Here is a 15,136-nt window from a genome sequence, read left to right as displayed (position 1 = left end):
GACCCCTGGGTTATGAGCTCCACTTGTATCTTTTCACGAATCATGTCTCGTAGAATAAAGAAGGAGTCATAGGCTTTCGAGTTGTGGGCGAGCATGGTATATCCTTGGAATTTGGCTTGAATGAAAGTGCTCAGGAAATCACCAACGCACGTTCGTCCCTCAAACTCCCAACTGTCGTCGGAAGTTAGATGGTGTGCGTAAATGTAGTTAGGCTGGTGTACCCCTGTCTCTTGTGTGCACTCTATATCAAACACTATATAGTCTTCGGTCTTGGTCTGAGGTGGACCTTTAACCATATAACACTGATGGTTGGTTCCGGCCTCGTAAGACACATGGCAACGGGGGCATATCATACCTTTGCACTTGTGATCCGTTGCAACATACCGCCCACACTCGCTGCAGTCCTTTTTAGGGACACATTTGAAAGATTTCTCGTGTATGCTCAAGCAGTTTTGCGAGCGACAAAACAGCCTACACGTGCTGCACCTCACCTTCAGGGTAGCGTCTTCTATACAACCAACCCTCTGACACATCTTACAACACATTTCACACTGGTGGTGTGTTTTATTGTTGTATATATGGTCGCAGTGGGCGCACACATACTTGGCCCCCAGAAAACCTTTTAGGTTCAAGATGCCGTAAAAATGATTTTCCATGTGGAGGACATATACGGTCTTGTTTCTCACAGGTTCCCCGGTTGTAAAGTACTTCCAGGAACCGCTGTGATAGAGAACTTTCACCGTCACGGCGAAATAGTTCTCAAAAAGACCTATATCGCCAAAGCCGACCATTCGGTCAGGAGGTATTTTAAGATCCTCATGGGCTTCAGCAGCTCTAGACATGATGACAGCGTCAGGGGTCTTGCGAGCCATCAGCAGACCCACGATGCTGGCCGCCAGACATGTATTGGCAGTGGCGTTGGTAAAATTGAGCAGCCACATCTGTTTCTTACCAATTATTTTACTGTATAGTACGCTCTTTAAGGGTCTGGAAACACCCCCCTCACGCCCCCGTACAATGAGGGCTATGACTCTAAAAGTGCCATAGGCGACTAGTTCTGCCTTACTCTGTAAAAGCCTTTGGAGGTTTTCTAAAAATTGCACAGCGTCAAAAACATCTCGGGTCTTACGCCTGGTGAACAACGGCGTGTCAAAACCCTGCCCCTGGAAGCGGAGTTGGAAAAAGTCATTAGGCCCCACATCGTGTAACAACCTTTCTATGAGCTCCTGCACAGCCTGATGTATAGCCAGAACACCATGAGTGGTTGATGTTATTTGGTGTAGGTTAACAAATCTAAACTCCTCATAGTGTTCTACGGCCCTAAACCTCTCTACATTGCGAGTGTAACTTCTAACACTCTCTAAAAACAAGGGCTCTGGGCCCTCATCAGTAGGAGTGTGATTTGTGGAGGTGTTCTCTGTTGTGTCATTTTGGGAGGTCCTGGTGGGACCTGTCTCAGGGGTTCTTGTAAGCCTGCGGGTAGCGCAGATTCTCGCCTTCTTCAGCTTATTTATTAAAAGCCGGCGTTGCTTTGTACTATTAAGCCACTTTTGTTTTTTTTTACGGGCCCAGGCTTTTCGAGATACCAAGCCCCAGCCTATCTGAACAGGTAGGTCACTGTCGTTGGTTGTCTTGTTCATGGAGGCCTCCGCTACAGTTCCACCCCAAGGTCCTTCGGAATGTTGGGGTGCTTGGAGTTTTAAAGCCAGCCCCCCGACCCCCTTCAAATGACCGACCCTAGGTATGTTAGACCCTGCCCCTATGTATTGTCGGCGGTGAAGTGTTGGATTATATGCTTCAGGCGTTGATCTTGAAGCTGTGGTACCATGCTTGAAGGGTTCTAGGGAAACAGGTGTATCTTGTTTGAAGGGGTCTATGGAAACAGGGGTGTCTTGTTTGAGGGCTTGTGGGGCCCCCGATGGTCGTTGCCTGAGTAGTTTTAAGAACCATACAGCCTTTGTCACTAATCTCTGGACCTTACGGTTATATTTTGGGGTCCTCTTAGGAGTAACAATGGCTGTGGGGGTCTTTAGGGGCTGGTACTGACATAGTCATGAGTGTGTACCGTGTATATCGGCCACAGCCGCCTGACACATCTGTATGATCTCTTTTTTACACACCCCAACCCGTGCCACGACCAGATGTTGGGCCTCCCTCTTGTTCCTGAGATTGGAAAACCCCATATCCATTCTTATGATTGCACGGTTCGCCTGTCGCTTTAATTTGCGAACAGCCATCTGGATCTCTTTTACATGTGTCTTCAATGCCTCTTCAGTGTTTACAGACCCATCTTGTTCCTGCTTAGGGGGGCACACCTTGCGAGGTCTTATAAATGGTGACAACGCCTCAGGCACATCTATACTGCCACCAGCTATGGCGGTACTGGACACAGGTCTGTACACGGGCATGTCCCAGGGGATGGACATGGCCCTGTACACAGGGATGGCAACGGTACTGGCCTCAGGGTTGGACACTGTACTGTACAAAGGGTTGGCAGCGGTGTTGGTCTCAGGGTTGGCCACTGTACTGTACAAGGGGTTGGCAGCGGTGTTGGCCTCAGGGTTGGACACTGTACTGTACATGGGGTTGGTAGCGGTGTTGGCCTCAGGGTTGGACACGGGACTGTACACGGGGTTGGCAGAGGGGCTGGCCCCGGGACCGGACACGGGACTGTACACGGGATTGGCAGCGGGGATGGCCACGGGACTGGCCACTGGACTGGACACGATACTGTACATGGGATTGTCAGCTGGACTGTCCAAGGGCCTGTACGCGGGGCTGGCATCGGGGCTGGACACGGGGCTGTACATGTGGATGACCGTGGGACTGGTAGGGTCGTATGCTCCTGGAGGGGTCCTCGGGGACAAAGGGTCTGAGGATTGTGAGGAGTTGTCATTGTAATCCTGGGGCCTAGCTGAAATGTATGTGTTAGGGTGTGGTGCATGGTTACCTGTGTTCTGTAAGCCATCTGTGTTCAAAGACCTCTGGTACACCGCTTCTGGGGTTCTACCAATGTTGTATACCATCCCCCTCAACTCCTCAAGAGCGTGGCTATTCATGCTAGAAGGACTTTCTAGGGGTTGCGCATTACCACCTGTTGATACCCTAGGCTGGGCCTGAACACTTACAACAGGCTTTGGGGTTTGCTCAGGGGCGTGCACCTCTACATGCACAGTTATTTTATTAGCCACTGTCTGGGGTTTCAGGACGCTTGGTGGATCCTGGCTTGTATTAGGGTTGTTGAGGGACTCTGGTAACGGGAACTTAGGGACCCCCGGTTTTAGCTTCAGATGTTTTCTTGAGAGGCGCGATGTTTTAGGGGTTTGTGGCGGCGCCGCCTCTTCTACAACCACCGGTACAACTACCACCTCCTTGGGGCTCAAGGTTGTATAGGCCTCATTCAAGGGCTTAGCATCCTTTTTTATAGATAAATCTAAGGGGTTAGCTTGGGGCTCAGGGGTGCTAGGGCTTTTCTTCTCAGGGCTTAAGAGCTTTGCAAGGCCCTCGTGGAGCACCGCCGTTGTCTTCTTTTGGTTTAAGGGCTCTGTTTGGGTGTCTGTGAACACCTTACAGACCTTCACCCTTTTTAAAGGGCTGGGGAGGTTCTCTGAGTCCCCCTGATTCTTCTTAAGGGAGGCAGGGCTTGTAAGCATACCGCCAGTGTTGGCCCCTCCCCTGTGCAGAATAGATTGTTGTAGATGGTTGTTGAGCGTGTTGCTTGGTGTGTAGTACGTGGATAGTTTTTCCTGGCGTACACGCCTACTCACGACTTTTGCGCCGCTTCTGTTGTTCTGGACGGATGTTATGTCCGTTAAGGGCGGCGCCGACCTCTCTTCAGCAGCATGTTTCTGAGCCGCTTCTAAAATATAAACAGAAAAAAAAAATATATATATATATATATATTAGGGTAAGCATAAAAACAACACGTACAATCAACACCATCCTAAGTTCTACACAGGCACCTTTTTTATATAGGCCTTCCTACAACCAGCTGTACCCTTCTGCTTGAGAGTCTGTAACGCCTCTAGTACTTCTCACACCCTTTTATAAAAAACACACCTGAAAGAGGTCTTTTTGCAGCTCTTTTCTTTGACAGAGGTCCCACTTTAGAAGTTGAAGCTTTCCTCTTCAAAGGAATTTCTTTTGAACATTGCGCCGCCTCATGGACCTCAGCACCGTCCTGGCATAACATAGGGACACCTGTAAAGAAAAAAATAATACCCAACATTAGTCATCTTTCTGAGGATTACCTCTATAGACCCTCAGGGTCAGGACGCTGTCCTACTCCGCCAACTCCCTAGCGCCTTAGACAGTTTAAATAACAACGGCCTTTTTAATTACCTGTAGGAACTGTAGTGTTTTGCACATTGTTCATAGCGTCTTGAGCCTCGAGGAACAACATAAGATCGTCATAAGCTTCTTGTAGGTCGGTGTCATTAGCTGTAAAAGCATACAGACATGAGACCCACATTAGAAAAGAAAAAAAGAGAACTTGTGCGTTGCTGGTGTACAAAACTACGTAGAACTACACAACTCTAAATATATATACCTGGCTGCGGGGCTGACAAGTGACCATCGCTGCTAGTTATTACAGCTGTGTCCACCGCAGAGGGTACATTGGTGACGGTTGCATTTGCAGGGTCTTGCATCTGTATTAAATATTAAATAAAAGAACAGGATTTAAAGCACCTTTCATAAATAAAAGTATCACAACTTCAATCAATTCATGTATACATTTTAAAAAACTATTTAGAGGGGTGCAACAACAGACATTTTTTTAAAAAAGCGTTGTATGTGCTGCGCTAAAACATATGTTAAAAACAACCTGCGCCATATCCTTTGCTTATGGGGTAAATCACTTTAGGTACACATAGTCCTTCTGACCTACAAAAACTGCCCCTAGGTTCATGGTACTCTTTGGTAACATGTACATGCCCCTTTTCTCTTGTAACACCGTGGTTGCGCCCTCTCACTTTTTTGTGTGCTTTTGATAGTTGTGCCAGTGCCACAATTGCCTACATAACGCTTATTCTTGTGCTTGAGTGTCTACCCTATATTGCAGGATTATACCTCTAATTGTACTTTGTTTTCTCTTGTAACCTACACACTTGTCACTTTATTTATTACTCATGTAGCTTAACGCTTGCTTTTGTAACCGTCATACATGTCACTTTTTTCCTCCTGTAATACCCCACTTGCTAACACATGTATTTTGTTTGCACACAATTGAAATTTTTTGGCCATGTAACTTAAAGCCTGCTCTTGTAATTTGCGCTATATTGGCAGTTTTTTTGTTTGGCATCTTTTATGTAACACCTGTAATTCTTAGTCCTTATCTTTTGCAACTGGTGCTTATGTAAAGCGCTCTGACACTTAAGGGTGAAATTCGCGCTACATTTACATTTTTTTCTGTTTTGGCATCTTTTATGTAATACCTGTAATCCTAAATCCCTATGTAAGTAAGTAAGTATTTTTATTGTTTTTAGGTTAATTAAAACCATTACAAAAGTACATTGATAGTTCATGCATTCAGATAGAAGATTGTAAAGAAAAATATATTATTTTTTAAAACAAGAGAACTTAATAAAAACGTTTTGATACGGGTATGTGGTCATGGTGTAAAGTCTTGGCCATTTTCAACTAGTCCAGTCTTGTGCTCTCTGCCAGATTTTTTAGTTTCAGTTCCAGACATTTCAAGAATTTTACCAACTTCCCGTTTAGTGGGGGAAGGCCTGGGTCAAAACAAGCAAGAACCGCTTGTCTACATGTGCGGATTTTTTGTTCGTTGAAGGCAGTTTTTAACAGGGCTACTCTTTCCTCTTTCAGCCTTGGGCAGATACATAATAGGTGTTCGAGATCTTCATTTTCTGCCCCACACAGCCTGCATTTTGTCCCACAGTCCCTTCTCAACCATGGTTGCAGATGTGGAATAGAGGGTAAAATTCCTAGCCTGTATTTTAAAAAGGCTTCTTTTGATTTCCTGCCGTACCCCAGACTAAAATATGCCTGTCGCCCAGGCGATTTATATGTGGCCAGAGTCATCCAAGCGTGTCGCCTTTGTGAAAAAGTCGCTTTATCTTCCAAGTGCGATTGACTTTTTATGCTCTTGTTTACAACACGCTTGAACTGCACATGCGGTAAAGGAGTTTCCCATAGTTCTTTGAGACCTGTGACAGTCAGGGATTCCTCTAAGAAATCCCTATGTTTTGCAACTGGTTCTTATGTACAGCGCTGTAACACTATCGTGTTCGCGCTTTCTCTCAATAAAATGTTTTAAAAAAAAAAAAAAAAAACACACACACACTGGGCCTGCAGGGGCTTGAACCGCCCCTACAGTGATGCACTGCTGACATCACTGAAGGGGCGGACCATGCCCCTGCAGGCCCGGTGAAGCGTCCGCCCTCCCTGCTACAGCTGCTCTGTTGGATCCACGTGGGGACCGTGGGAAAATGCCCTCCCAGGACCCTCACAGCCACCCAAGGACACCGGAGCCCTACACCCCCGCACCCTCGAGCCGCTCCTTGTGAAAGCGGACTTGAGGGGCATTTACAAAAAAAGCGGGACAACTCGGCACTCGGGCTCCGGCGCCCCTGGAGAGACACCCGGAGCCCGCCCTCAGAGCCCCCCGAGCAGCGCCAGCCTCAAGCGGGCTCAGGGGGGATTAATTTTAAAAAACGATGGATCGAGGCAGCATTCGGGGGCATTTACAAAAAAAAAAGCGGGACAACTCGGCACTCGGGCTCCGGCGCCCCTGGAGAGACACCCGGAGCCCGCCCTCAGAGCCCCCCGAGCAGCGCCAGCCTCAAGCGGGCTCAGGGGGGTTAATTTTAAAAAACGATGGATCGAGGCAGCATTCGGGGGCATTTACAAAAAAAAAGCGGGACAACTCGGCACTCGGGCTCCGGCGCCCCTGCAGAGACACCCGGAGCCCGCCCTCAGAGCCCCCCGAGCAGCGCCAGCCTCAAGCGGGCTCAGGGGGATTAATTTTAAAAACAAACGATGGATCGAGGCAGCATTGGGGACCCCGGAGCCCCCACCAGACACCCAGAACACGGCCCCACAACACCCCCGAGCAGCGCCATCATCAAGCGGGCTCGGGGGGATTAATTTTAAACACAAAAAAAAAGCGGCAATCGGGGCACTGAGCCCCCAGGGACACCCTGACCCTAACCCTCGACAGCGCCCCGGAGAAGCGGACTCGGGGCGATTTTTAAACAAAAAAAAAAAGCGGCAAGCGGGGCCCCAGAGCCCTGAAGACCCCTCACAGACCTCCCGTGGCACCCCCCGAGCAGCATCAGCCTCAAGAGGGCTCATGGGGGCTTATTTTTATTTTAAAAAGCGGCACAAGGGCACCGGAGCCCCCCCAGGGACGCCCAGAGACCTCCCCACCCAGAACCCCAGTGCATCTCCAGAGGATTTTTTAAAACGATGCACTCCAGGACCCTGAACATCCTGGACCCCTCCAGCTCACCCCTTACAGGCTCTCCTACACAGATACAGCCCCACACTTCTGATCCTCGAAAAGCCCCCAAAACAGCAACTTGGTGAGTACAATAATGCATTTTATTTATTTTTATATGTATACCATGTATTTTATTTAAAGAACCTCTGGCACCCCTGAAACAGTAGTAGCCTCTAACATTTTATTGATATTAAATGTACAGCAGCCTGGTAAAAATGTTTCTATTCTCTGTAAAATATACGCTTCCCCTCTACATGTACCCTCCTAAGGCCTATAACATTATGACCCCTTAAATACAAACCCTGCAAACTCTAACTTATGCCACCACCCTTATTAACATTAAATACACACACACACACACACACACACACACACACACACACACAGCTTTAAACTCAATGCATCAGCAAAGCCTTTATTCACTTTAAGCACATTTACATTACAATTCACATCTTGTAAAAAAAACTTCTTTGTCACCATTATTCACATTAAACACAGCACATAGACTTAAAGAGTAACAGTTTACAAGCCACACTACATAGTACTATTTTTTTAAAAGTACAACTTTTTTATTTTTTTTAAACTACATGAACACCCTAATACAACATTGCACCATCCATTATTTACCTTCTTTACATGTTGGCAGGCTGCGTCAATCTGGGAGAAGTTGCTCTGGTCCATTCTCGCCTTAGGATCCAAGGGTTGGCTCTGTGCCTTCAAAACAATCCAGGCCAGTCACTCCCCAAGGTTTTGTAGGGCTTGATGGTGTAGAAATCCACAAAGGTTTTTGACTTGGTTGCTGGTGCAGGAGTCCTCCAGGTACAGCAGAACAATCCACGCCAGTCACTCCTCAAAGGGGGGGGGTTTTGAATGGGTGTTTGGCAGTGTTCCTTGAGGGGCCTTTTATACCTGTCCAAGCATGCTAATTAGAAGCCCCCCCACACCCTTTATGACTTTAGGGGGTTAGAACAATGCCCTGATGGCCTTTGGTTGGGATCCTTTTTTTCTATCCTTGTTACTCAAACTCAAGGCCTATCCTGGGAAGAGTGGGGTTAGACAATGGGGGCCGGCGCAAAACTCTTCACACCTACGTGACACATTCTCCTGGGAAGTAGGGAGCCTGGGAACAGGATCTACCTTGGGACTCACATATTACATTTCCTGCCAGCCATGTCAAGTTGGAACTAACCTGTCAAATTTGGGACCAGGGGCTTTGTGATGTGTGGGCCTATCCTGGGAAGAGTGGGGTTAGACAATGGGGGCCGGCGCAAAACTCTTCACACCTACGTGACACATTCTCCTGGGAAGTAGGGAGCCCGGGAACAGGATCTACCTTGGGACTCACATGAATTTCCTGCCAGCCATGTCAAGTTGGAACTAACCTGTCAAATTTGGGACCAGTGGCTTTGTGATGTGTGAGCCTATCCTGGGAAGAGTGGGGTTAGACAATGGGAAGCTTTGCTCTACAGGCCATCTCTCTTTTTTTCTTATCTCAAATCTCAGGGCTGGCTGGGGTTTATTATTTTATAAGGGGTTTGTAGTAACTTATTTTTTAGAGAGAATTACTATTGGTAGGTTTCTGAGGCCCCTTTGCCACTTTGACACCTACATGACACATTCTTCTTCCCAGGCCCTGGGCTGGGGAACTCAGGACTGCCCCATCAGCTGTTCAAACAGCTGATGGGGCATTCTTCTTCCCAGGCCCTGGGCTGGGAATGCAGGACTGCCCCCACCAGCTGTTCAAACATCAGCTGGCTGCAAACCCCAGTTCTAAAAAAATGCACAGACATTTCCAGCCTACAACCATGTAGTTTTTTTCTATGCACTTTTAACATATACACAATTACCTCATGTTTTGCAGCAGAGCAAAGCTGTCAAATTTAAGACTAGAAGTTTAAGACCAGACTGCTTAAGGTCAGGGGCTGATCAAACCCTGGTCTTAAACAGTCCTGGTTTTAAACTGTCAAAAATAAGGCCAGAAGTTTAAAACCAGACATGTCAAAAGCTGTCAAAATTGCGACCAGCAGTTTGCGACCAGCGCTGTCACTTTTGCGACCAGGATTTTTTGATGGAAGGTATCCCTTCTTACTACTTAAGTATTATAAAACTGGCCTGGTGATTGCTCTTGATACTAAAATTACAGTGTATATGTACATTGATCTGAGAGAACTGTAATCTGAGAAGAAAACAATGTATTTAGTTTGAGAAGAATATAATTATGCCGAGAAAAATGAATTTACTTTCGTTCTCAATTATGTTAATACATACTTTGAGCCTTCTCTGGCCAGTGTGAATTTAGCAGTAATTAATTACATCTAGTGAACTACAAAATGCTACTACTTACAAGCAGCCATTTTCATCTTCCTTCAAGTAAGTAGATCTATTCCACTAAATAGCAGGTTTATAGGAGTAGCTGTAGAGTTTAGCTGCCTTTCCCAGGGAAATATACATAGTTAGATAGCTGCTTTGCCTATTAAACTGGAATTCCATCCCATACCTCTGGGCTCCTTGTTCTATTGTGAGGCCAGCGGCCCCAGTCCGTATTGTCGGAGGAACTTCTATTTAGTGAGTGGGGATTGTTTGACACTAGCGGGAGGCAAACGAAAGTTCTGTTTTCACTGAAAGATTTCCAGCTTCTTATATGGTCCCTGTCGTTGTGTGTTGAAGATTTATTCTGATACCCCAAGAGCAAGAAATGTCTGTTTAAAAAATGGGTGTTGGGACTCTGGGAACTTTCTTGAGATTGTTTAAGATTGTTTACCAATGGCAGGCTAGAAATCATGCTCAGCTCACTGAATGGAAGAAAAAGTCTGGAACCAAGGATAAAGGAAAATTCAGTGCCTGCTGTTTCTAGGAACCAGGGTTTCCCAAAGAAATCCAATAGACATCATTAATACCTTGTACCGGTCTTTATCAATGAACTAATAAGGTTAATTCCTTGAATAGATTTTCAGGATCCTTTGGACGCTAGTCTGCTGTGGACAGCTGCTAACCCTCTCAGAGTTATAGCGGTTGAGGAAGAGGATGCCTAGAACTCCTTTAAAAGGACAATGCCACTGCGGCCTGTCTTGAAGCACCAACAAAAAGAAACATTTTGTGCTCTGGACCTGAAGTGAGCTAGGTCGCTTAACCAGTTCTGAAAGATTGGACTCTATACTGCTGTACTGCAGTGTTGCCCCGTTTGCCCTGCACATTCACAAACCTGCAGAATGTCCCTTAAGAAGCAGACGAGAGCAACTAGATAACTAACTGACTTCACCCTACCCCTACTATCTGAACCGCTGTTGCTCCCTGATGATTATTCTTGCAACAAATCTGTTGTCTAGTGGACCCCTATGATTAGTCTATTTTCAGTACTGAATTTTATATACCCTTCTTTTAAATCGAAAATTCTAAATGTAAACTGTTTAAATGTAAATAATACATTTCAATAGAATTTAAATTCTACAACCACTCTTGTAGCCTTTGCCTACTTTTGCTTATATTTAACCCAAGTGAAACCAGATGTTGAATATTATTAGAGTTATTCCTTCATGGTCTTGATTTCTCTATTTTGCCCTTATCCTCTGTTCTTTATTTTCTGTTTGTCTTATTACTAGCTCATCTTCTAACTTATACTTTGTACAGACTCTGCTATTAACTGCATCCATGTTTTCTTGAAAATTGCACAACACTTCATCGTTTTTTTCTGCGGGTTTTCTTTCTCCGCAGAGCAAGCTACCAAAGGTGAGCCAAGGTTACACTTTATGAAACAGTTAATAGTTTGGGTCCTTCTATTGAGGCACTGTGCAGCTTGCATTAATACGTTAACTGTCTTCTTCCTGAAGCCTAACAGTACCAGTTTCTACAAATCCTTCCATATTCCTCCTTTTCAATATATCTGTGCACTTGCCACACATTCCCATTTTGTGTAACGTTTTGGATCAGATCTTTCCTAACCTGCTTCACCCCTGCTCCAAGTACTTTTCAGTTTCCTCTACAGTGTAGTGCAAGTTTCTCTTGAATTCCCCTGAGTTCACTCTACTAATCCCTTACAGCAGAAAAAGTTACTCTTTCCAGAGAATTGTAGTGCCTGCTCAGAAAGGGCAATTGTGATTCACACCTTAGCCTTCAACATTAGGCTTTTAGCATCAGGCTGCCAGTTGAGTGCATTGTACGCAAAGGACCTATAGCCCAACCCCACACTCGTTTCATGGTCTCCTGATACCCTCCAAAATAACCTGTCCTTGTAACCTGCCCGTTTGGAGGATTCAGCTTCAGAAGTGAGTCGTTTTTCACTACTTTCTTCTGAACATGATCTAAGCCTCAGTTCAGCCTACTGCAGCTATCAGCGCAGGTGTAATGCTCATGCAAAGGCATGTTGGCATGTTCTGGTTGTGATGTTCTTTTGCGTGCACTGGTTTCCTTTCCGAGAGCTTCAGTCCGAGCAATGACGCTTCCAGCAGCGCCCAAAGGGAAAACACTTCTTGAGGCGGAGAGAGCAGTGCTTCCTCAGCGCAACAAGGAAGGACTGGAGTGGGGCACGCCACTCCGCTAGGAATCAGGAACAGAGAGAGAGCCTCCACGCAACCAGCGTGAAACTCGATGCAAGGAAATCCAAATGCAAACGGCAGATTACGCGCACCTCAGCCCGTACCTTACTGGGTATTATAGACGATGCTCCTCCCCCATCAGGCATTTTGGGAGATGTAGTTCAGGGCACACTTGACAGTCAAAGTAGGCCCTTTGGACACTGCAGGCTCCGGTCAGCGCCTGACAGTATTCCCTCCTCCCAAGCGCCTCCTAGATCCAGGCTTACCAGGACAATGCAAATGGAATGCTCGCACCGCCCGCGGAGCATGGACATTCGAAGAGGGTTCCCACGAATCATCCTCCGAACGATAACTCCTCCAAGAGATGAGATACCAGAGCCGGCCGCTCCTGGTCTTGGAATCCAGCACCTTTCGAACTTCATACTCCAGTTGTCGATCCCGAACCACCGGCGACACAGCACGTCTAGCCGCCCCCAACTACGGTTTCAACAGACTGCAATGAAATACCGGATGTATGCGCAAAGAAGCAGGCAACTTAAGCTTGTACGCCACAGAGCCCACAGGGCGCACCACCGGATAAGGACCGATGAATAGGGATGAAAAATGCTTCTGTAGCGGAAGCGGATGTTCCTGGTGGACAACCACACTCGATCCCCGGCCTTGTAGGTAGGACCCTCCTGACGCCTACTATCAGCCCATGACTTATACAGACGTTTCGCGATGTCCAGGTTGCGCGTATCTTGACATGTAAGGCCTGCAGGCGTTCGATCAGCATCGCCACTGTGGGTTGATTGGTAATGTCACAGGGAATCGTAAGAGGAAGTACCTTGGCATGGAAACCATGATTGGCCCTGAAGGGGGAATCTTTGATAGAGCTGTGCCATGAATTGTTGTATGACAACTCCGCTAACCACAACATAGCGACCCATGATTTGCCAGCTTCTTTTGCATAACAGCGGAGATAGGTCTTATGCGTCTGATTTAGTCTTTCAGTCTGGCCATCCGTCTGCGGATGGAAACTCGTTGAGGTAGCCACCTCGATCCGGAGAGACTTGCACCACATTTTCCAGAACCTGGCTATAAATTGCAGGCCACGATCCGAAACAATAACCCTGGGGAGTCTGTGCAACTTCACCACCTGTGACAGCAACAAATGGGTGGTTTGTCCAGCTGTGGGTAGATTCTTGCAGGGGATAAAGTGTCCCATTTTTGTAAGACTGTCTACTACCACCATGATGGTTTCTCACCCTTGGTCTTTTGGCAGGCCCACCACAAAATCCAGACTTATCGTATGCCATGGTTGCGTTGGGGTAGGCATGGGAACCAGTTTGCCCTTGGCTCTACAATGCTCTCCTTTGGCCCGAGCACAGACATCACACTGTTTAATCCACAGACTTACATCGTCCTTCATGTGCTCCCTCCAGAACTGTCTCTGCATGAGCTGTAAAGTCTTTTTTACACCAGAATGTCCAGCCAACACTGAGTCATGACACCAGTTAAATGCCTTCAATCTGATTTCTATGGAGGGAAGGTACAGCTTGTTGTCAAAGAAGGGCAATCCATGTTTGAGAGTCCTTGACGTACTGTACTTGGCCCATAGCTTCCACTCTTCCTGGTCTCTCTGGTTTTTTACCTCGTCTAGGAAGTTCTTCGTAGTGAGGGAACACATCACCTTCTCGGGTGAAATGATGGCTTTAGGAGAGAAGGTTCGTGTTTCTAGCACATCCTCTTGTCTGGATAGAGCATCCGCTTTTCTGTTGTCTGACCCTGGCCTGAATGGTATTACGAAGTCGAACTCTGCGAAGAAGAGCATCCATCGTATTTGACGTTGTGTGAGATGTCGGGCGGTTTTCATATATTATAGATTTCGGTGGTCGGTGTAGACTGTGACAGGATGTTTGGCCCCCCATAAGTAATGCCGCCACTCCTCAAATGCTTTCTTGATGGCTAGCAACTCTTTTTCGGCCACCGTATAGTTCAGTTCGGCCGAACTCAACTTTTTGGACAGAAAAGCTACTGGATGCAGCTGCCCCGAAAAGCGATCTCGCTGAGAGAGCACAGCCCCAATAGCAATGTCGGATGCGCCAGATTCCACCACGAAAGGCACCTCAATCTGAGGATGTTGTAGAATGGGGGCCGATGTGAACGCCTTTTTGAGGAAATCAAAAGCGCTCTTTGCTTTCTGAGTCCAACAGAAAGGACGCCCCTTTCTTAGCAGACGTATTAAGGGGGACACCAGTTGCAAGAAGTGAGCAATGAACCTTCTATAATAGTTTGAAATCCCAAGGAAGCACTGCACATCTCTTACATTCTTTGGGGTAGGCCGCACCGCCAAAACTTTCCTTTCAGCCATACACAACCCAGAGGGGCTCAAAATCACACCCAAAAACTCCACCTATTGCACATGGAATTCACATTTGTTCAGCTTGCAGAACAATCCATTCTCTTGCAATTTCCGCAACACCTGTGTTACATCACTACCATGCCTTTCTGTGTCTTGAGAGTATATCAGAATATCGTCAATGTAGACGACCACGAACTTGTCAACATAACTCTTCAACACATCGTTCAGGAAGAACTGAAAAGCCGCCGGGGCGTTACAAAGCCCGAACGGCATCACTAGGTATTCGAACAGGCCGTAGCGGGTTTTAAAAGCCGTCTTCCACTCATCGCCTTCTCGTATCCGGACCAGGGGATAAGCCCCTCTCAAGTCTAGTCGGGTGTAAATGACTGCTTCTCTCACCTGCTCCAACAAGACTGGGATGAGTGGAAGAGGGTAGCGATTCTGTACAGTGATTTTATTCAAAACCCTGTAATCCAGGCATGTTCACAACTCACCATTCGCTTTTTTAATAAAAAACAGAGGTGAGGCGGCAGGTGAGCGGGAAGGATGTATAAACCCTATGTCAACATAATGGTCCAGGTAATCCCGCAAGTGTTGTGTCTCAGGGTCTGATAGAGCATACACCCTACAAGAAGGCAATATGGCACCGGGAATCAGGTCTATTTGACAATCATACTCTCTGTGAGGAGGTAATATCTCTGCCTTAATTTCACTGAACACCTCTCTGAACTTAGCATATGCCTGGGGGAGTATTGTTTCTTTTTCAGCAGCGGTGGCAACCTGATAGACTTGTGTTAG

General features: G+C 46.8%; 2 protein-coding genes across 3 annotated transcripts in view; one reads left to right on the top strand and one right to left on the bottom strand.

Annotated features, from left to right (window-relative positions):
* Positions 1-15,136, top strand: part of CHM (CHM Rab escort protein) — a 980,660-nt gene that overhangs the window by 893,231 nt on the left and 72,293 nt on the right. The gene's annotated exons all lie outside the window — the stretch shown is intronic.
* LOC147718798 (uncharacterized) lies at positions 1,988-4,450 on the bottom strand. Its single transcript, XM_086966782.1, has 3 exons — positions 4,342-4,450; positions 4,060-4,200; positions 1,988-3,859 (listed from the first exon to the last, which is right to left on the bottom strand). The coding sequence occupies exons 1-3, from the start codon at positions 4,400-4,402 to the stop codon at positions 2,052-2,054; spliced, it is 2,010 nt and encodes a 669-aa protein (XP_086822908.1). The 5' UTR covers positions 4,403-4,450; the 3' UTR covers positions 1,988-2,051.

Source organism: Lissotriton vulgaris, chromosome 4_1 (assembly GCF_964263255.1).
Source record: "Lissotriton vulgaris chromosome 4_1, aLisVul1.2, whole genome shotgun sequence".
Lineage (NCBI taxonomy): Eukaryota > Metazoa > Chordata > Amphibia > Caudata > Salamandridae > Lissotriton > Lissotriton vulgaris.
The sequence above is the reverse complement of the archived record's forward strand: the minus strand, read 5'-3'. Positions and strand labels throughout refer to the sequence as shown.

Bases quoted from the DNA above. Each gene is read 5' to 3' on its own strand.
- LOC147718798 (XM_086966782.1), bottom strand. From the start codon at position 4,402: ATGTTGTTCCTCGAGGCTCAAGACGCTATGAACAATGTGCAAAACACT. The intron at 4,201-4,341 runs GTAATTAAAAAG...TTTTCTTTACAG, and splicing joins AAACACTACAGTTCCTACAG to GTGTCCCTATGTTATGCCAG. The intron at 3,860-4,059 runs GTGTGTTTTTTA...TTTATATTTTAG, and splicing joins TGCAAAAAGACCTCTTTCAG to AAGCGGCTCAGAAACATGCT.